Genomic DNA, 23,108 nt, shown 5'->3' on the forward strand with positions numbered 1-23,108 from the left:
AAAATGGGAGCGAATGTGCAAGTGATGCAAGTCACGAAAGCTCACCGATTGGAGAAGATCACTTGAAAGTGGAAAAGGCCTTGCAGTCCGCGCTTTCACCTACTCCTCGCGAGCCGGGAACATTGGCTGTAATAGAGCCTGCCGCTTCACTTATGGTGCACGAAAGCAGAAATGATCTGTCCAAACTGAAGGTGACGATCGCTGAGCTCAAGCAAGAGATAAAGAATGATATAAAGAAAGAAATAAATAGTATGCTCAAGAGAAACAAGACGATAAGTGAGAAGACAAGCGAGAAGACAAGTGAGAAGCTGCGGCGGGAGCTGCAAGAGCTGAAGCAGGATAATAAAGACTCGGAGAAATGCATAAATAATCGCTTTGAGGCGGCCTTTAATTGTATGTTGGAAAAAACTGAGGAGCACATTCAGGAAAATGTGTCATTTGCTGATCAGGTGAAGGATGTTAAGCAGACATTCACGACTTGAATTGAAACAGCCGAAAATCTAGCATCCACCACTGATGGAAAAGCAACAGCCGCAAATTCCAAATGCAAAATACTTGGAGATAGACTTGCTGCTCTGGAAGATGGATGCATGAAGGAATAATATTAGAATTGAAGTCTACCTGAGAATTGCGAAAGTCCAAACCCAGTGAAATTCGTAGCTGAACTATTCTCCAAAATAATTGGAGAAGACTTTAAATCAGACACCGAGATAGCTACAGCTTATCACATACAGGGATCGAACAACTCTAAACATAGGACTTTTATTGTGTGCTTCGAGAAGTTAGAATCAAAGTTAAATGTAATATCACTTCTCAAACAGAAACAAGAGATTATGTTTGAAAATAACCTAATTCGTATTTTTCCTGATTTCTCAACCTCAACAGCTACTAAGCATGCATCCTTTTATAATATTAAACAGCGCTTACAAAAAGCCGATATTAGATACAGCCTCTTGTATCCTGCCAAACTGAAAGTGGAGATTCAAGGCGAACATTACATATTTACCAGTAGAGAGGAAGCAGATAAAAAGTTAAGAAAGCTGATCCTGACACTCTCCTGAAATACAGTAAGACCGTGAGTTGCACCCTGTCATGGCATCGTAAAGAAGATATCACAGGCTGTCTGATCCGCTTGCAATGACACTGGTACTGTAATTATACATCCTTTTCCCTTCTCGGTCACTATTTGTTTTTATTATACTTACAGTTATACATGTTTATGTATATATGTGTGGAAGAAGTTAAATTAGTAACCCTTTTCTTTCTTTTTTTTTACTATTCTAAAGGAAACTGTTTAACACCATTCACTGGGTTTGCTATCTTAACATTTCAAGAATACTGAAGGTTTTCTTTTTTTTATATTTTATGCTTATAGTAGATATCTCTATTTCATTTCACATACACCGCTGCTGGGGGCTTGTTTTGTTTTGGACGTGCTCTGTCTCTAGGTATGTCAGAGGACTGGGACTTTGTGAAGTGTGGTTCAGCCTCACGTGGGGAGGCAAGGAGAGAAAGAGAGCAAGCTATCTCTAATCTATTGTTTTAATCCTTATAATTATAATTACCAATGTAAGAACAGACTGCATGGCAATAACCCCTGGGAAAATTTGAAATTAAGGTCAAAGCAGTCTCACTTTTGGTTAAGACTACAAAATGACATCAAAAATTCAGAATCAATGTCTCTAAGACGGGACAGTTAATTTTGTGAGCTGGAATGTTAAAGGCCTGAACCACGAATTAAAAAGAAAGAAAGTATTCTCTCACCTAACAGGTCTAAATGCTAAAATAGTATTTTTACAGGAGACCCACTTATTAAGCAAGGATCAGTTCCGGCTGCAAAACGACTGGACAGGCCAAATGTTCCATTCCAGCTTTACAAAAAAAACTAGAATTGTGGGAATTCTCATACATAGAACAGTCTCATTTGTAGTATCAGATGTTGTATCTGATCCTGAAGGGAGATACATCATTGTTACAGGTAATTTATTTAATTGTAAAGTGATTTTGATAAATGTTTATGCACCCAATGTGGACGATAGGGAATTCCTCCAAAATGTATTTGCATCCATTCCCAATGTGAACACTCATAAAAATTATAATGGCTGGGGATGTTAATTGTGTTTTAAATCCAGACCTAGATAGGTCTCCTGACACAGGGGCAATGACATCTAACACTGCAAAGACAATTACACAGTTTGTAACTGACCACAACTTATCAAACCCCTGGATATTTCTAAACCCAAATTCAAGAACATATTCCTTCTACTCACCAGTGCATCATTGCTACTCAAGAATTGATTATTCTTTTGTGGATAACCATTTCTTGCCTACGATTAAATCCTGCAAGTACAACGCTATTGTTATTTCCGACCATGCCCCTCTGATCCTGGAGATAAAATCATTATGCTCCACATACTCATCTTGCAGATGGCATCTTAATCCACTTTTATTAGCAGATGAGAACTTTACAGAATTTATATCAAAACAAATTAGTTTGTTTCTAGTGACAAATATATCCTCAGAGGTCTCTGCAGGGACACTCTGGGAAACCCTGAAGGCCTTCTTAAGAGGACAGATTATCTCATATCTTTCCCATAGAAATAAACTGGAAAGCAAGCAGGTATCAAATCTAACCAACGAAATTACTAGAATAGATGAAGAACACACCAGGTGTCCAAGTGAGGCTCTTCATAGGAAAAGGCAGGCTCTGCATTCAGAGCTCAACCTCTTAACAACTAAAGAAACTGAACAACTATTTTTTAAATCAAGACATCATTACTATGAACATGGAGAGAAAGCTAATAAGCTTTTAGCTCAACAAATCCACAAGCAAGAAGTTTGCAAGGCAATCCCAGCAATTACCAACACAAACGAAGACATAATCATTGACCATAAAAATATAATGCACACATTATATTTTATAAGAAGTTCTCCACTCAGCTAGCTCCCCTCCTATTAGCAACATTACCAGAAGCTAGAGACAATAAAATTCTACCTCAAACTTTTCATCAAGCATCAATCACCATCTTTCCTAAACAAAATAAGGATGTATTACAATGTGCATCATACAGACCAGTTTCACTTCTGAATAATGATGTTAAAATACTCTCCAAAGTCATAGCAAGAAGGATGGAGAAAGCGCTGCCTTCAGTAATTTCACAAGATCAAACTGGATTTATTAAAGGCCGACATTTAGCATCCAATCTCCGACGCCTGTTTAATGTAATATACTCACCCACAAAGTCAAATATCCCAGAGATTTTATTATCCTTGGATGCAGAAAAAGCATTTGATATAATTGAATGGAACTACCTTTTCACTACATTGGAGAGATTTGGGTTTGGCCCGAACATTTGTGCATGGATTAAACTACTGTATACCAATCCAGAAGCTTCAGTTTGTACTAACAACATTAATTCAGACTACTTTAAACTAGAACGTGTTACCAGACACGGATGCCCCTTGTCACCACTACTTTTTGCAATCGCCATTGAGCCACTGGCAGTTCACTTTCGAAATGTTTATGAGATAAAGGGGATTATCAGAGAAGGACTTGAACAGAAAATTTCTTTATATGCAGATAATATGGTACTGTATATATCAGACCCACAAAATACTGTGCCTACAGTCCTAACAGCACTAACAGAATCCCAAAAGATTTCTCGTCTCAGAATTAATTTGACTAAAAGTGTGCTCTTTCCAGTGAATTCTCAAGCACACAATATTAGATTGGACACCTTCCCTTTTACCATCGCAAATCAGTTCAAATATCTAGGGGTAAACATCACAAGTAAACATAAAGCTCTTTATCAACAAAATTTTGCTGTCTCTTTGGAAAAAATCAAGCAAGACTTGCATAGATGGTCAACCCTTCATCTCACTTTAGCTGGAAGAATTAACATTGTTAAGATGAATATCTTCCCTAAGCTTCTCTTTTTATTTCTAAATATTCCAATATACATCAATAAATCGTTCTTTAAGAAATTAGATTCAACCATAACCACATTTATTTGGAATTCAAAACATCCACGTATCCAAAGAGTGACCCTACAAAGGCCAAAGGCAGAAAGTGGCATGGCTCTGCCTAACTTTCAAATTTACTACTGGGCAGCAAATATACAAGCTATAAAAACCTGGACAGGAACACAAATAGATGAACATATGCAGGCTTGGTCTGTAATAGAAATAGAATCCTGTAGTTTCTCTTTATATTCCTTGCTTTGTGCCCCAATAAATGCAAATTATCGCCAATATACTAATAACCCAATAGTGCTTCATTCACTAAGAATATGGAACCAATGTAGGAAACATTTTAAGATAGAGAATCTTTTATCGGTGGCACCACTGCACGAGAACCACCTTTTCAACCATCACAAAAATATGCAGTTTTTAATGTCTGGAAAACATTTGGGATTAAATTACTTAGAGATCTGTACATAGACAACGTCTTTGCATCCTATGAACAGTTACATTCAAAATTTAACTTTCCAGCAACACATTTCTTTCACTATCTTCAAATTAGAAACTTTGTTAAGCAGAACCTGCCCAATTTCCCTCATCTCCCACCTCCCTCTATGCTGGAAAATATATTCATCAGTTTCAAGGACTTAGACAGCATCTCTGCAATATATAAAACAATTTTACAGTCCCTCCCTTTCAAAGATCCAAGAGGACAATGGGAAAAGGATCTCTCCCTCAACATATCAGAAAAGGAGTGGAAGGTAGCAATGCAGAGAATTCACTCGAGCTCCATATGTGCAAAGCATACAATTATTCAACTAAAAATTATATATCGAGCACATCTGTCTCGCTTAAAATTGTCCAAAATGTTTCCAGGGCAAGATCCAAATGCTGCAATCAAGTTCCACACTCACTGGGCCACATGTTTTGGGCCTGCACCAAACTAACATCATTTTGGACCAAGATTTTTAAATGCCTTTCAGACAGCCTTGGTGTCACAATCCCTCCTAATCCACTAACAGCTGTGTTTGGTGTACTTCCAGATGGGCTTAAAGTGGAGAAGGACAAACAAACTGTGATTGCCTTCACTACACTATTGGCACGTAGACTTATCTTGCTCAACTGGAAGAATCCTAACTCTCCCCTTTTAAGTCAATGGGTAACTGATGTTATATATTATTTGAAACTGGAAAAAATAAAATTCTCACTTAGAGGATCTGTGCAGGAATTTTTCTAAACCTGGCGGGATCCAATTAATAACATTTTAGAATAAGCTTTTAAAGCACTGAGGAGGCAGAATCTCTCCCTGTTCTTTTTTTTTTTGGTTTTCTCCATTTATCTATATTCACTTATTACTCTATCTGTTTGCCTATATTTACTATGTTTAAGTTTTATTCTGCTGGTCATGCTCTCTTTCTCAGGGGTGGGGGTTGATTTATTTTCAATCCTATTCTTGTAAAATTGATGTATTTGTGTGATTTCAATAAAATCAATAAATAATTTTAAAAAAGAAACATTGAATGTGGTGATGCCTCATTTCAGAAGTCAACATCCTGGCATCCAATGTGCATAGTAATTTTTCATATAATCTTGTCAATGGAGGATGGATTCAATTGTCAATAAGTAATCCCTGTACCACAGGCATAGTGACAGAATAGGCAAAACAGGCAATTGCCTGGATCCCCAAAGTGGGAGGGAGCCCCTGAGGGTGTCTGTTTACATAGGTATTGCAAAAACAGATCTGCAGGAGAAACAGAACATTGATACACTTTAATTGGACAGTCGGAAACCTCCCAAAGGGGGGCCCCCCATGTGAGTGTTTGTAATGAACTTTACTTTTTTAAAGTTAAATGTAATCAGTGCCTTTTTCATAAAGATAATTTACATGTCAAGAAGCAAAAAAGTGGAAAAACATGATTAGAAGGAAAAGAAGAAGCAGGACAGTGGTAAGTCACAGAGAACCTGTAATGTTGAGTCAATTATGTATGACCATGTGGGAACGCCTCATGTATTCTGAACAAATGGACAGAGTGTTTTATAGCGGTAGAGGAGAATAGCTGATAACTTATCTCAAGCGATAAAGTAATCAAATCCATCAGTAAAACAAACATTACAGTTAGAATGAAAGCCAACTTCTGACTAGGAAAAGAAACCAACAGCCTGAAGTTGCTCATCCACTTGGCAATGAAAACCTGAACGCCAGTTTATCAAAGAAGTGAAAGTCACAGAAGCAACCACAAACACCCAGAAAATGATGAACTCAGCACTAAAGTTCAGTTTGTTCTCTGCCTGTCAAGGGCACGTATATTTTTTGTGCGTCCTGCAACATATATGGCTTACGTTTTATGATCGGGAGTACAGATGGCCGCACCTGCCAAAAAATGCGGTTAACTTAGAGTTGGTCAGGAAAATATATGCTTAAGAGGGCTGTGTTACGAATTTATAGAGTCCATTAAGTGACATTGGTGAGAAAAAAAAAATTACATGGGAGAAAAAAATATATAAAAATATATATAAAAATATAATTGATGAAAACAAATTTTGAGAGGAAAAAAAAAGTTTGATGAAAGAAAAGGCTGGGTGCTGGCTCTGTGTCTACACCTGACTCGTCCTGTCACTGTTGCCTCTGGTGAGAGAAGTCTTTCATTTTTAAAGCTGAATAAATCTTACTTGATATCAACCATGTGCCAGGAGAGGCTTTCAGCCCCAGTTGTAATTTCAACAGAATACTGCGCTCAGAGATTTTTGGTCTTGGAAGACGTAGTGGCTGCATTAGCTATAGCCAAATTTTGTAAACAGTGATACAGTAAATACAGTAATATTTCAGGAGCCATTTTTATGTACCCTTATTTATTTTTTTAATATTATGCTCAGCAATTTTTATTTATTTTTATCACCAAATGCACCTTATATTTATTTTGCATTGTATTTACTTTTTTAATTATTTAGCATTTTAAAATGTATTTTATTCTATTATTATCAATTTTCTATTTTCTCAACAAATGTTGCATTCGTTCTGTTTTTATGTATACATTTTTTTTTCACAAAATTAAAATACTTTGTGTTTATTAAATTCTTATTCATTTAGATATTGTCCATATGCCAATTTAAAATATAATGATAATGTTCATTTTCATGTTGTTGACAACTATCTGTATTTACAATTTAAACTAAGTAATAATTTATTTTTATTTCATTTATGAAAGAGTGGATGAGTGAAACTATTTGACTAGAAATTCAAAACTCAATTCAATACCCCTAACTCAAAATAATGATTATAAAATATACCATGTTGGGACTCAGGACAGGGTAAATTGGAAGATCCCATGGAGTGTTTTGCCTGCAGTCACCAGAATCCCTAAAATCACCACTGCTAAATAGTCTACTATCTCACCAACTGCTACGAAAAAGAAACAGCAGCGCTAGGGAAAGTCCAGAGAAGAACGGCGATTCTAGAATTGAGATTTAGGAGTTATAAAGATATGTCTTCAGTCAGTCACCTTTAAAATTATGCTATACCATCATACAGTAAGGCATCTTTTAATAATGGTGTAAATACATCAGTTTAAATAGAAAATGCGAATTATGAAAGATTTTGCACTCTTTGAATGAATTGTGAAAGAAAGTTTTTCTTCTGATAGGTGATTTCATGTCCCTTTTCTTGCAAGCAAACTGGTTCACTATATGCTATTAAATGATTTGTAATTTAGCATATAATAGTAATGTTAATTTTCATGTTGTTGACAACTATCTGTATTTACCATTTAAACTAAGTAATAATTTATTTTTATTTAACTTATGAAAGAGTGGATGAGTAAAACTATTTGACTATAAATTCAAAACTCAATTCAATACCCCTAAATCAAAAGTCTTTTAGTTTGCTTCATCAATGAGTAATTTACTTGTCACATTTCTATGTGTTCTAAAATGTGTTCTATCAGGCTTAGAAATATTTCCTATATTATTACATAGGTAATAATATCACATGCCAAGGAAGAAACCAGATAAGGCACTCATGGTACACTCATTATTCCATCCTAAGAAAGAAGTTTATTTACAAGTTTCTCTGACTTACTGTACTTCAAGTCTGTCTTGCAAACTCTCTCACTCTTTGTCCCCCTACCATATGGGACGTAAGTTCAGCTGATGCAAATGGAGTGCCCACTGCAGGGATGAGTTCCCTATCTTCCCCGTGTTAATCTGGGGCTTACTTTTCTTCTCCTGGTTACTGGTCCTCACCTGGAAAATAAAAGAGGACATGCTGGGAGCCTTCCAGAGTACCTTGTTCTTCTCCCTGTGCATTCCCTGTATACATATCCCTTATAAAGGGTGAGCCAAAATGAAGTACCACATTTCTCAAGGTCATTGCACGAGGTAGTTGCAGCCGTATGGATTGGGGTGGGGGTCCTTTGATAGGCGATCTCTTGTTGTTTTCAGTTGGTAACATGCCTTGCTCCGGTGTGCACCGTGCTTTTGCTGTCGAAAAGTTCTTCAAAAACAATGAATCCATCATCATTATGCAACGCGCCTTCTGAACACACTTCAGCATTCTTCCTAACAGTGACATCCAAAATCGGAAAACAGTTCTTTAGTGGGTGGCTAAATTTAGACAGACGGGTACAACATTGAACACTAAATCTCCAGGCTGCGCTTGGACTGTACGAATGCCTGAAAACATCCAAGTTGTAAGGGCATGAATTTTGCAGTCTCCTACATGTTCAGTGTGCAAACATGCTTCTGCCTTAGGCATTTCCAACACGTCTTTGAGGAGGATTTTGCATGAGGACCTTAATTTCCATCTATACAAAATGATGGTAGTGCAGGAAATCACTGAGAGAGACTGGGAGAGCTGTAGAGAGTTGTGTGTGAGCATTCTGCAAACCGTTCATCAAGATGCCATCGTCATGTGCAGCGACGAGGCACGTTTCCATTTGAATGGGTGCGTAAATAAGCAAACCTTTCGCTATTGGGCTGAAGCCAACCCTCGTGAACTTCATCAGAGGCCGCTGCACAGTGAGTTTGTTATAGTTTGGTGCGTCGTTGCAGAATTTGGCATTGTAGGCCCTTACTTTTTTTAGGAGGGGAGAGCAACAGTCACCGTCACTTCAGAACATTACATTGAAATGCTAGAGAACTGGAAAAAATGAATGTGGTGGATGCCTAGTTTCAGCAGGATGGAGCAACAGCTCATATGGCATGGAGTTCCATGCAAGTTTTGTGGGAGATGTTTCTGGAAAAGCTGATCTCCCTGTGCGGTAATGTCGGGTGGCCTTCACGTTTGCCTGATCTCACTCCATGTGATTTCTTCTTGTGGGACTATCTCAAGTCAAAGGTATACATACACCGACCGCAAAACCTTGAAGCCCTCAAGGGTGCTATTCGTCACAAAATCACTGATATTTCCCCTTGAAATGGCCGAACAAGTCATGCGAGCATTCAGAAATTGTCTCGAAGAGTGTATTGCTAAAGATGCCCACTACCTTGAAGACAACATTTTCAAAATACAGTGAAAAAAATTATTTGGTATACCCTTTCTTGTGTCATAATGAAATTTATTTTATCTTGTAGCGTTTTTGTAGAAAAAACATTTGAAATATGCTACTTCACCCTGTATTATTAGGAGAAGGAGGTGTAAGCTGTGGGAATACTTACAGTATAAATTAAACATTCCTAGTATCAATTCCCTTCATATGCCACAGTCAGGACCTTTCAAAGACCCAGTGATATGGCTACAACTCAGTATGTAAAGCTTGCTGACATGCTCAGACGGTTTAAATCTAAACTAAGTAACTGTGACCATTACATTTTTTGGGCCAGATGTTGTTGTCTGCGGTGGGTTGGCACCCTGCCCGGGATTGGTTCCTGCCTTGTGCCCTGTGTTGGCTGGGATTGGCTCCAGCAGACCCCCGTGACCCTGTGTTCGGATTCAGCGGGTTGGAAAATGGATGGATGGATGGATGTTGTTGTTCCAGCACCTCAGATATCATTGCCCTCCTGTCATTTTCATTACAATCTGTAGAGTTTGCAGATGATGGTGTGATAAATAAAATTCTTAATTTAAGTAGTATTAAGTATTTGAGTGAAAACATCTTATTAATGAAAAAAGTCAGAGAAAAATGGCCAAACTTATTCAAGCGAACACAAAGGTCGTGAACACTCCAATACCAGCTTTTAACAACAGTGATGTGTAGGGGAGCATCTTTAAATTCACTAAACTCCAAAACAGTTGTGCTATTGCACTCAACAGCTAGGCCAGGTTCCATTATTGTCAACTAAGAAGAGGAAGATGAGGCTACAGAGGGCTGAAAAAATATTACCTGGTCTGACAGATCTTTATGTCTTCTGAGACATTCACGTGGTTAGAATTTGGTTTAAAGCATGAGTCTACAAATCCATTCTTTTATGTATTAAGAATACACATACTGATGATTATAATGTAATGGTCTAGGGCATGGTGGTAAGCATTTTTTATCGTGACCAAGTTTAGCCTTTTTTGTGTCTTCCCAACCCACAATCACCATGCAGTGTCATCTATAGGATCTATCACCCCTGGAGAATTGACGCTGGTCATCATCCTGGGGTGGGTTGTCCCCTCTGAGACATCCCAGGTGTGTGTCGAGATCCCCTTGCCTGTGGCAACCCATCTCAAGGCATTCCGTAAACCATATGTGACCCATTCCCTTTCAGTACTCAGCACGACCCAAGTTCAGACATCATGCATCCCAAAATGGGTGGAGACTAATAGTTTAAGAAACACTGGTCTAGAGAATATTTTCTAGGGCTCTTAAAACCTACTTAACTTCATTTCAGTGCCACAGCATACATAAGCGTTAATGCTGACCATGTGCATCCAGTAAGGGCTACAGGCTAGTCTATTTTAAGAATATATATATTTTATTGTGTTTTATGTTGCTGCTTCAAAGTGTTTTGTATTTCAGTTACATGTCATTTGAGCTATGTTTCTAATTATACATATTCAATGAAACTGAATAATATTTGTGGTTTATCACATGTGCAATAGAGCAATGCATTGTGAAATTATACTTTAATTAATGTTTAACGTGGGCAGCATGGTGACGCAGTGGTAGCATTGCTCCTAGCAGTGGGGAGACCTGGATTCGATTCCCGGTCCTCCCTGCATTGGGTTTCCTCCAGGTGCTCCGGTTTCCTCCCATAGTCCAAAGACATGCAGGTTAGGTGCAATGGTGATCCAAAATTGTCCGTAGTGTGTATTTGGTGTGTGTGAGTGTGCAAAATGTTCCTGCCTTGCGGCCTGTGCTGGCTGGGATTGGCTCCAGCAGACCCCTGTGACCCTGTGTTAGGATATAGCCGATAGGAATTGACTGACTGACTAATGTTTAACGTGCTGAATCTTTTTTCTTCTTTCTTCTTATTATGGAGTGCATGAACCAGTAATTATTTTAGTCACAAATTATGTATAAACATTTATGGCATGTCCTTTACAGTGCATGTGCTGTCCAAGCTAGTCTGAAGAAGCACAATAACAGGCAAGGCTGAGGAATAGTAGCACACTGGTTGGCCATAGAAGTTGAGTGCAGCAGAAGAGAGACACATCAAACTGATTTTCCTTCAAAATCAGGAGTCCAGCACTGTGCTCAGCTTGATCAAACCAGTAGAACTCAAGTACTAATTTCTACAGTCTCGAGAAGTATTGATTTTATATGTAAAACACTAAATTTACCCCTCATTATTGAAATTTTTTTTTGTTTATTTTTGAAAGCGTCTTCATTTTACAGATTTTTTTACATGTGTCCAAGAACTGTTTATGTATTTCAGTGCTACCATTCTCAATATAATCTAATAACTTCACCCTCAATGGCTGTGCCCTTGGTGAAAAATGCTTATCTGAAATGTTCAATATAATCTGCATCGTAATCTGCAAAAAAAAAAAAAAAAGGTTATCTGTTAACAATGTGTGTACCAGGCAACCTTGAAAAAAATTAAAATTTGTTCCAGGCTTAACTCCACACATTACTTGCCTGAATAGTTTTATCTTGAGGATAAGGGCTAATGAGCCATTAATTTGAACAAACACACCCACTATGAAAGTTATAATGTTGCTATAATTATTTTACATCCTGTAGAATCTTTGATATAATCTGAAGGGAAATGTGTACAAGATGTTATCGCAGAGTATATAAAGGGGTACATAATGTCTACTAGTTACTAACCAGCTTGGAGTTCAGTGGAAGAGGTTTGTCAAGCTAAGGGTGCAAAATGAAGTGGGCTGTCGTCCTGTTGGCCATCTTTGGACTTTCAGAATGCTTGCACAAGTAAGTGAAATCATCAACTATACTTTTATTTTACTGCCTTTTTGTTTTTTAGATATTTATAGTTATACTAGGGGGTTTGCCCCCTGCTCACTTTGCTCGCCAACCCCCCTGGCATCTCTGCCGCTCGCATTGTGAAGAGGGGGGTGGAACGCACCCCAAGGAGACACTGTCGCTCCTCTGAAACCCCCTCTTAAACGGTGAAACAATGGGAAACAAATAGTTTTTTTTTACCACCTCTTTGCTCAATCAGCTGCTGGCTTGCTGCTGCTGCCGTGCCGCATGATCTGCATCTTGTGCAGCACTTTGAACATTTAAAAGCCTGTACAGCAGCTGTTCTGCTCTTTGTCTTTTATTTCCAGCCCCGGGAGTAGTTAAATCTCTTGGCACAAAGTCTCGTCTCACGCGACATGAGTTCTTGATATTTTTTAGTGTATAATTTAAAAACGGAATAAGAATCTGAAAATCTAAAAACATCTCATTAACGTTTAATGAATTCTGAAAAGAATGATACCATACATATACAGGTGCTGGTCATAAAATTAGAATATCATGACAAAGTTGATTTATTTCAGTAATTACATTCAAAAAGTGAAACTTGTATATTAGATTCATTCATTACACACAGACATATGTATTTCAAATGTTTATTTCTTTTAATATTGATGATTATAACTGACAACTAATGAAAGTCCCAAATTCAGTATCTCGGAAAATTAGAATACTGTGAAAAGGTTCAATATTGAAGAGACCTGGTGCCACACTCTAATCAGCTAATTAACTCAAAACACCTGCAAAAGCCTTTAAATGGTCTCTCAGTCTAGTTCTGTAGGCTACACAATCATGGGGAAGATTGCTGACTTGACAGTTGTCCAAAAGACGACCATTGACACCTTGCACAAGGAGGGCAAGACACAAAAGGTCATTGCTAAAGAGGCTGGCTGTTCACAGAGCTCTGTGTCCAAGCACATTAATAGAGAGGCGAAGGGAAGGACAAGATGTGGTAGAAAAAAGTGTACAAGCAATAGGTATAACCGCACCCTGGAGAGGATTGTGAAACAAAACCCATTCAAAAATGTGGGGGAGATTCACAAAGAGTGGACTGCAGCTGGAGTCAGTGCTTCAAGAACCACCACGCACAGACGTATGCAAGACATGGGTTTCAGCTGTCGCATTCCTTGTGTCAAGCCTCTCTTGAACAAGAGACAGCATCAGAAGCGTCTCGCCTTTGGACTGCTGCTGAGTGGTCCAAAGTTATGTTCTCTGATGAAAGTAAATTTTGCATTTCCTTTGGAAATCAAGGTCCCAGAGTCTGGAGGAAGAGAGGAGAGGCACAGAATCCACGTTGCGTGAGGTCCAGTGTAAAGTTTCCACAGTCAGTGATGGTTTGGGGTGCCATGTCATCTGCTGGTGTGGGTCCATTGTGTTTTCTGAGGTCCAAGGTCAACGCAGCCATCTACCAGGAAGTTTTAGAGCACTTCATGCTTCCTGCTGCTGATGAACTTTATGGAGATGCAGATTTCATTTTCCAACAGGACCTGGCACCTGCACACAGTGCCAAAGCTACCAGTACCTGGTTTAAGGACCATGGTATCCCTGTTGTTGATTGTCCAGCAAACTCGCCTGACCTTGACCCCATAGAAAATCTATGGGGTATTGTGAAGAGGAAGATGCAATACGCCAGACCCAACAATTCAGAAGAGCTGAAAGGCCACTATCAGAGCAACATGGGCTCTCATAACACCTGAGCAGTGCCACAGACTGATCGACTCCATGCCACGCCGCATTGCTGCAGTAATCCAGGCCAAAGGAGCCCCAACTAAATATTGAGTGCTGTACATGCTCATACTTTTCATGTTCATACCTTTCAGTTGGCCAACATTTCTAAAAATCCTTTTTTTGCATTGGTCTTAACTGATATTCTAATTTTCCGAGATACTGAATTTGGGACTTTCATTAGTTGTCAGTTATAATCATCAACATTAAAAGAAATAAACATTTGAAATACATCAGTCTGTGTGTAATGAATGAATCTAATATACAAATTTCACTTTTTGAATGGAATTACTGAAATAAATCAACTTTGTCATGATATTCTAATTTTATGACCAGCTCCTATATATGTAGGTTTTAAAATAAGCCTGATTTAAAGCGTGACAAAAAACGTTACATAAAATTGTTGCACTTTTAGGTTTAGGATTTTATATAGAGAGAGTAGATAAGAAGCACATTTTCTGCCTGTAAATATGTAAACCATGTTTTCACTAACCTTTATGTTTTTACTTTTTTATTTTACTAAGTTTAAATTTTTTTATACATGTATGCTTATCTAAGTGGATTTTCTATCTTTTGATATGACAGACTTGTTTTCATTAATGTTTGTATTATAATTTCTCTTCAGAGTCTATTTCCATCTTTAAATTTACTGCTAAGGTTCGATTAGAACAAATGCCTTGTGGGCTGTCCAGCAAGACAACCTCTAGTATCTGATGAAAGGGATCATGTAAAAGGAGTGATTGCAAACATAGATAAAAAAAAGTGAAAGTACTTTTGAATAAGGAGGGTTAGTGTTTTGGAGTCTGGTTAGTTATATTTTATGAAAATAAGAAACATTTAGTGAGATACATGTTATCATCATTTAACACTTTCCAGCCAGTGTGTTACCTATTTTCACACTGCTTGACCCTTATTAATACTCACCTATTCCCATTTTAATTAGAATATAACACACACTATTTTGAGAATATTAACAATAGAAACAGACAATGAAGTGCTTTTTGTAGATGCCCCAAGGCATCTTTGAATCTTTGAGTCTTTGGCCCTTAATGAACTTGGTTTTTCGGTACTTTTTCTGTTGGGTTCCTATATTAAACTGCTTACTTTTGCTATCATACTGTATATGAATCTCCTGAATGTCTTTAATACATTTTCTTTCATAATAATCCTTCACCAATTTCACACATATATTAAAATCAAACATTTTGTATTGACTATGACAGAATTCCCTATGCTGTATTTCCTTTTAAAACTACACTGATTATTCTAAAAGTTTCCTAGTATCTGTATCAACAACCCAGACAAACATTATTGACTATCAGCATGCACTATGGACACTTTCTTCAAAAGCATTAAGTACAAGAAAACGAAACAAAAAGAAAGAGAGCCAATTCACAAAAATAAAAACTTTCTTTGTTTTCTAGGATTCCCTTGTACAAGGGCAAATCAGCCAGGGAGGCTCTCAAAGAAAAAGGCCTTCTGGAAAAGTTCATGAAGAATCATCCCTACAACCCATCCATCAAATTCAACTCTGCTTTGGCCCAGATTGCTAACGAACCTCTCACCAATGACTATGATGTTAGTCCATGTTTTATAATTTAGAAAGCATAGGTTTATACCCAGAAAACTCCCTGATTTATGTTGCATTAAAAATGTCTTTCTTTCTCCACAGCTCTCCTACTATGGGATCATCTCCATTGGGACTCCACCCCAGTCTTTTAAGGTCATCTTTGACACTGGCTCCTCAAACCTCTGGGTTCCTTCTGTCTACTGTAACAGCTATGCCTGCAGTAAGTCGCGGTACAATACACCAACACCAATTATTACATTTGAAACAAATCAGATAGTTTTGTAAGTCTCCATTAGGTTCCAGGTCAACTGAATTTGCATTTAAAAATCTTGCTATATTTTAGGTTAACATTTTAATATAAAAATACTACATATTTTGTAAGTTTGGAATATTTTTCCACTTACAGTCATATGAAAAAGTTTTGGAAATTTGATGGTTGCCAAGCATGGACAGCCTGCTTCAAATCATCCCATAGATTCTCGATGAAATTCAAGTCAGGAGACTGTGACGGCCATTCCAGAACATTGTACTTCTCCCTTTGCAAGAATGCCTTTGTAGATTTCGAACTGTGTTTTGGATCGTCTTGTTGGAATATTCAACCCCTGTGTAACTTCAACTTTGTGACTGAGGCTTGAACATTATCCTGAAGAATTTGTTGAAATTGGGTTGAATTCATCCGACCCTCGACTTTAACAAGGGCCCCAGTCCCTGTACTAGCCACACAGCCCCACAGCATGATGGAACCTCCACCAAATTTGCCAGTAGGTAGCAGATGTTTTTCTTGGAATGCAGTATTCTTCTTCCGCCATGCAAAGCACTTTTTGTTATGACCAAATAACTCAATTTTTGTCTCATCAGTCCAAAGCACTTTGTTCCTAAATTAATCTGGCTTGTCTAAATAAGGATTTGCATATAACAAGCGACTTTGTTTGTGGCGAGAGTGCAGAAAGGGCTTCTTTCTCATCACCTTGCCATACAGATGTTCTTTGTGCAAATTGTGCTGAATTGTAGAACAACATAGATACACCATCTGCAGCAAGATGTTCTTGCAAGTCTTTGGAGGTGATCTGTGGGTTGTTTGTAACCATTCTCACAATCCTGCACATATTCCGCTCCTGTATTTTTCTTGGCCTGCTGGACCTGGGTTTAACAGCAACTGTGCCTGTGGCCTTCCATTTCCTGATTACATTCCTTACAGTTGAAACTGACAGTTTAAACCTCTGAGATAGCTTTTTGTAGCCTTCCCCTAAACCATGATACTGAATAATCATTGTTTTCATATCTTTTGAGAGTTGCTTTGAGGATCCCATGCTGTCACACTTCAGAGGAGAGTCAAAGAGAAGCACAACTTGCAATCGACCACCTTAAATACCTTTTCTCATGATTGGACACACCTGTCTATGAAGTTCAAGGCTTAGCGAGCTAATCCAACCAATTTGGTGTTGCAAGTAATCAGTATTGAGCAGTTACATGCATTCAAATCAGCAAAATTACAAGGGGACCCAAATTTTTGCACAGCCAGTTTTTCACATTTGATTTAATTTCATACAACTAAATACGGCTTCACTAAAAATCTTTGTTCAGAAAACACCCCAGTACTCAGATGTTCCTAGGAAATGAAAGACATGCCACTGTTATTTTTTTTGTTGAATGTAGAGTAAATTATTATGCAGGCTGAGAGGGGTTCCCAAACTTTCTCATATGACTGTAGAACTTGATATTTGTTGCAGTAATTTAGTGAAAGATAAAACCAGCATGATCTATTTGGAATATATTTGCACTTAGGAGGTCTTAGTTGTGATGGAAATGTTGTGTTTCCTGTATAATTAAAGCAAACACCTGAGCTGTATATGAGAAGTTTTAGCAAAACTATGTTTTTTTCTTTATTTCATTATTATTTTCAATCTACAGTGAAAACCAAGCATGAAGATTAGTGTATGTCATAGTAAAGCACAGAGATCTGAAGTCATTTCACCTTTAGCTTTATTTTTACACATTCTGTTTAGCTCTTTCAATATATATTACTAAGAGACTTTGATCTTATTTTAATCAATTTGCTATAATTTGGCAAGAGCCTTTTCTTGCTAATTAATAAAATATAAATATTTATCCTCATATACCTCATCATGACATAGCTCAGTCATTCCTTGCCTAATAAAGCAGTTCTGTTTTTTAAATTTAGCGAGGCACTGAGCACTGCTGTCTGTCAAATCCAGTCAGCTCACTGTTTGCTTGTATTTTCTATATTCTGCTCATAATTACAAAGTTTTTGTTTAGGTACACTGACATTCTTCCATATTTTAAAGACAAGCAAGCTAAGCTGATAATAGTTCTAATTTGGTCTTGAATGAGTATTAACATGCTCTATGAAGAACTGGCATCCAAATCCTAAACACACCATTGATGCTTCCAGAACGAACTTCAACTCTTCAAGACTTTTTTGGGTTAAGAATTTGGATGTTGTGATTAGTGTTGCCTTATACACTAAAATAACAATTTAACTATATTGTAAAATAAACATTACAAATTCTTCCCATGTCTGAGTGGGCTCTCTTCAATTACTCTAAATTCTTAATGATGTGTGTTAGATCAATTGGCAATTCTTAGTTGGTTCTTATTGAGTGTGAGTGTGGGCACATAAGTAAAGGACTGGTTACCATCTTGCTCTTGATGCTTCCATGATAGGCCTTGGTCCCTGGAGTGGTGATCCCTGGGATCTGTGTTGCTATGTTATGTTATGTTATGTCATATTATGTTATGTTGACACATTATAGTACATAACACTAAGACATCTAGCAACACCTTCCCCCAGTCCCTATCTTAACAACCTTAGAAATTAAAAGTCTAAAATTATAGTAGTATGAGATGTGAAATCTGAATAAAAGTAAGCTGAGTATTCACAGTTCCAATCCAAAAAATATTACACTAACTACTCCTTGAAATGTTTAAATGTTTATTTTTTTCTTTCCAGCTAACCACAATAAATTTAACCCCGCTCAATCATCCACCTACCGGGCCACCTCCCAGACCATCTCTGTTCAGTATGGCACTGGTGCAATGACTGGAATCCTTGGATATGACACAGTCACCGTAAGTATAAGCCATCATCCTGAAAAACTCTGACTGCTAAGATTTTTATACTATAGTAATCTCAAATGCAACACAAATTACCACAGCCATTCTGTATCTTATCAGTGGAAAGATGTGAAAGTGTGTGACTGCCCCACACTGGGTCATTCAGTTCTGTCAGACAGGTTCCCTCACTGTAAAGGAATAGCAAGGATCAAAAAGTTGATAGATACATGGATGAATGTAGCTGCCTCTTTGATATTTAATTAATTATGCTCCTTGTAATTTTAGTGATATATAATTATTTACATGGACAGTCTCAACTCTACTTTGCAGAGATTCATCTTCAGAGCTGAGTTATTAATATCATCTCAGTGTTGCTGTTATGAATGCAAATTACTAACATTTGTAATGTGAATCTTTACCTAGGTGGGCAGCCTTGTGGACACCAACCAAATCTTTGGACTTAGTGAGAATGAACCTGGAAGCTTCCTCTACTATGTGGAATTTGATGGAATCCTTGGACTTGCCTACCCCTCAATCTCTTCTTCTAGCGCAACCCCAGTATTTGATAACATGATGAGCGAGGGGCTTGTAGCTCAGGACCTTTTTTCTTTCTATTTGAGCAGGTAAAGAATTAATTGAAAAGAGTAGATGAATTATGATGCAATAATCCAAGAAATGAGGAACTGTTAGCCTTGAGTTTTCATATATTTTGAAAATTGTGTGAGTAAATAATAGCAATAGTAGAAGTATCCACCATGATACAGTACCTAAGTGAGTCACGAGTAATACTGCAAAGTATAAATGTGCAGGTTCAAATCTCACTCTTGACTTACTAGGTGATCCCTACAAATTCTTTGCAGCTCTCCTGCCTACCAACTGAACATATTCTTTAATGTATGAAGCATGATTCTGCCAAAAAAAAACATGAATAGAAAAGTTATTGGTTTGTAGGGTCATTATTGTCTCATGTAATATGCAACATGCCCTCATTCTCTGGCACCTTGATTTGCATGTATATAACTTAGAATCATTATTATGTCTTGATTTAACATTCATATTAATTATAATACATATAAAAGATTTTTTTTTATTTGACAGAAACAAAAAAGTAGTAAAGAACAGTAAAGCAATGTCGAAGGTGTGAATTAACACTTCCTTATTACATGAAAACTACTTTTCTGTGAAACACTTTTAAGTCCAGATTTTTAGTTATCCAATTAATGACCCAGGTGAAAAGTCACGAGTCGCACTGGTTTTATGAGATTTATTGCCTCCATATCAGAAACGGGCAATGATTTTCAACAATCAGAATTCTTTTGGAAGAAGCAGCACTTAAGGCAACAGTAGAAGTTTTATTCTTCAGTGACCAAATATAAGTACCCAAATTAAAATGTAGTTAGTTAAAAATACTGCATAATATACTGTAATATTCTCAAACCTCTTTAATTCAATTCATTTCTGAAGGGATTAATAAATGGTTTGTTTAAGAATTATTATTAATGCACATCCCTGTACTGCCTCAATTAGTGATGCTGCCTCATATTCCCAAAGATCAAGGTTCAAATTCTAGTCACTGTCTGTTTTTGCGTTTGTTTCTTTTTCCCATTAGTTTTTTCCAAAGCTGGTCTGCTGTGAATAATGTTGCTTCTGTAAGTTAGAGCGCTCTATGATGGGCTTCAATTCTTCATGCAACAAGCATGTTAAGACAACATTTAGGTGGATCAACTGATTGTACTACTTTCCCATGTGTGTGTAATGCCTGCTACCCTATAAAAATGGAGAGATCCCAACAAGCTAAATATTGAACAAGGGTTGGTGTTCATTTTTGGCAGCATTTTGAATTATATAATAAATTTTCTGAATTTGCAGCCATATTAATGGGAGTCTAGTAGCAGCCTATAACAATATCATGAATGTGTACATTTTGTCAAATTATATTTGAATGCAACTAAAAAATTAATGTAATCTACATGCACACTAGGAACAGCCAGGCAGGCAGTGTGGTGACCTTTGGTGGATTTGATTCTGCCTACTACACTGGCAGCATCCAGTGGATTCCTTTGAGTTCAGAGACCTACTGGCAAATCACTGTGCAGAAGTAAGTTTTTTTTTTAAACACCCTCTAAACAGCTGGGGAATACACATTTAGCAACTCAGAAACATACAAGTCTATCTGTATATTTTTCTTCAGAAACTGAATGAATGTCATCTATTTTTATATTAAATGAAAGCGATGTGCAGGCTACCGCTGTTACAGCCATGCCTTAACGACTTATCTTTCCTACTGTACAGCATTTGTATGATCTTAACTATTAGTGTGGACAGTTACTGACAGCTCTGTGTTATTTATTTTAATCTGTGGTGCTAAATTGATACTCATGGTTTATCATTCCATCTAAGATTCAAATTATTTCATACGTGGGTTTACAAGACTTGGAAACTGGTTTACTGAAGGCATTGTCTGGACAGATTGGCTCAAGATAACTAATAGACCAAAGTAATATAACTATTTAAAATATATCATATTTCAAAAAACCAGAAACCATTCAATTATTTAAATTGTATCAGTTAGCTAATCTGCTGCAAATAGTTTTTTGCAAGTTATCTTTTAAAATCTTACAGAAACTGAATAATCTGGTTTCACTCTGAATATTTTCCGTGTTTTCTTTACCAGTGTAATGGTCAATGGACAGGTAGTTGCTTGTGCGTCTGGCTGTCAGGCCATTGTGGATACTGGCACGTCAATGCTTGTTGGAGATTCTAGCAATATTAACAACATTCTGTCTTGGGTTGGAATCTCCAAGGACCAGAATGGACAGGTAATGTTCACAAACCTCTATTCTTACCTCTGTACTAACAATTGCTGCTTTTCAAAACCCCAAGTCATTCTCATTCTTCTGTTCTCAAACTGAGTGTAAAAAAATTAAGGTAAGCGGAGATCAACTAGATTAAAAATCTTTATTGTTTAAGTTAAAGTCAGTCAGACTCAAATGAACAGTCTCTTATATGGTGTTAACTGAACTGTCTTTGTTTAATTGATAGGGTGCTAAAATTAGCTTCAGTTGTTTTTTTATATTATATTAGCCTATATTATATACTTGTTTTCTCAAATTGTTATTTTTTAGTACTCTGTGAACTGCAACAACATTGGCTCAATGCCTGATGTCACCTTCGTCATCAATGGAGCTCAATTTGCCCTCCCTGCTTCTGCTTATGTAATGCAGGTAAGGCCAAATTTGATTAACATAATAAATCTTAAATGGAATCCCAGTTTTCAGAAACTATCTGTAGAGTAGAGTGCTGTCAAATCTTCGGCAGATTAACCTTTAAAATACCTAAATCCTGGAATAATAAAAAAAACTGAAAACTTATTTACTTTGCTTCATTTTATATAATACATTTTCCTCTGCGCTGTGAATATGCTGTATTGTGCATATGTTTTTTCCTATACCTATGTGTAGCTCATGAATGACACTTTAGATTTCACAAATTTTAGTGTAAATGCTGTGCACACATCCAATATTACAGCCTTCTTTACAGAGATGGCAGAATGTTCAGTTATGGCTACTATAATGTCAGACACACAGGTTTAAAATAATACATATTCTAAAATAAATTTGTTCTTTATTATCCTTTTGCAGACCAGCTCTGGTTGCTCATCTGGCTTCAGTCCCAGCAGTGACCAGCTCTGGATCCTGGGTGATGTCTTTATCCGGGAATGGTACTCCATCTTCGATAGAGGCAACAACATGGTTGGTCTGGCCAAGGCTGTTTAAGCCAATCACCTTAAAAAAATTTGATGTCAAAAATATATCATCATGAATGGTTTCCCAAATTAAAAAAAGGAGTTTATCCTTGGATAATTGTGCCTGAAATTCAAGAAACTACATGTTAAACTTACCTGTAACAGTGTTAACATTGCTTTCTTAATGATTTCAATCTTTGCGTAAATAGTTCCTCCAAGTTTTATTTAATGAGTATCTATATGTTAAACACTAAAAGAGTTTGTGGATTCTGAGAACAACAGATATGAGAATGGAAAAGAGAAGCTTGTGTGGTTAAGACTGGTTGGTAAAGATATACAACTGAAAGAAATCACTACATCAAAATGTATATATCATGAACAAGACAAAAGACAATGTTCAAGATGATCATTGAACAATTTATGTATCTGTAAAAAAAAAATGAATAAAGCATTTAAAAAGAACTTTCCTGCTCCTTTCATTGTGGTGAAGACATGTAATCTTGGATCTATGAAATCAGTCTTACTTATCAATCTGTGTATGCCATTACTAGCATATTTAACACCTATTTCTATCAGATATTAATTACATATATACATATTCATCCACTGGGTGTTGGTCTCACTTAATCCTGGATGGGTCACCAGTAATTTCGAGGTGCGCCCTTACACATAAACCCGCACTCACTCCCTA

At 37.1% G+C, this 23,108-nt stretch overlaps 1 protein-coding gene across 1 annotated transcript; it reads left to right on the top strand.

The window, feature by feature from the left end:
• The first annotated feature begins 12,099 nt into the window (after positions 1-12,099).
• LOC114648224 (pepsin A-like) lies at positions 12,100-22,879 on the top strand. Its single transcript, XM_028797122.2, has 9 exons — positions 12,100-12,254; positions 15,452-15,605; positions 15,700-15,817; positions 18,569-18,687; positions 19,096-19,295; positions 20,654-20,770; positions 21,347-21,491; positions 21,798-21,896; positions 22,314-22,879. Exons 1-9 carry the CDS (start codon positions 12,199-12,201, stop codon positions 22,446-22,448), a joined length of 1,143 nt encoding a protein of 380 aa, XP_028652955.1. The 5' UTR covers positions 12,100-12,198; the 3' UTR covers positions 22,449-22,879.
• The last annotated feature ends 229 nt before the right edge of the window (positions 22,880-23,108 follow it).

The sequence above is a fragment of the Erpetoichthys calabaricus genome, chromosome 3 (assembly GCF_900747795.2).
Source record: "Erpetoichthys calabaricus chromosome 3, fErpCal1.3, whole genome shotgun sequence".
In the NCBI taxonomy this organism is placed as follows: domain Eukaryota; kingdom Metazoa; phylum Chordata; class Cladistia; order Polypteriformes; family Polypteridae; genus Erpetoichthys; species Erpetoichthys calabaricus.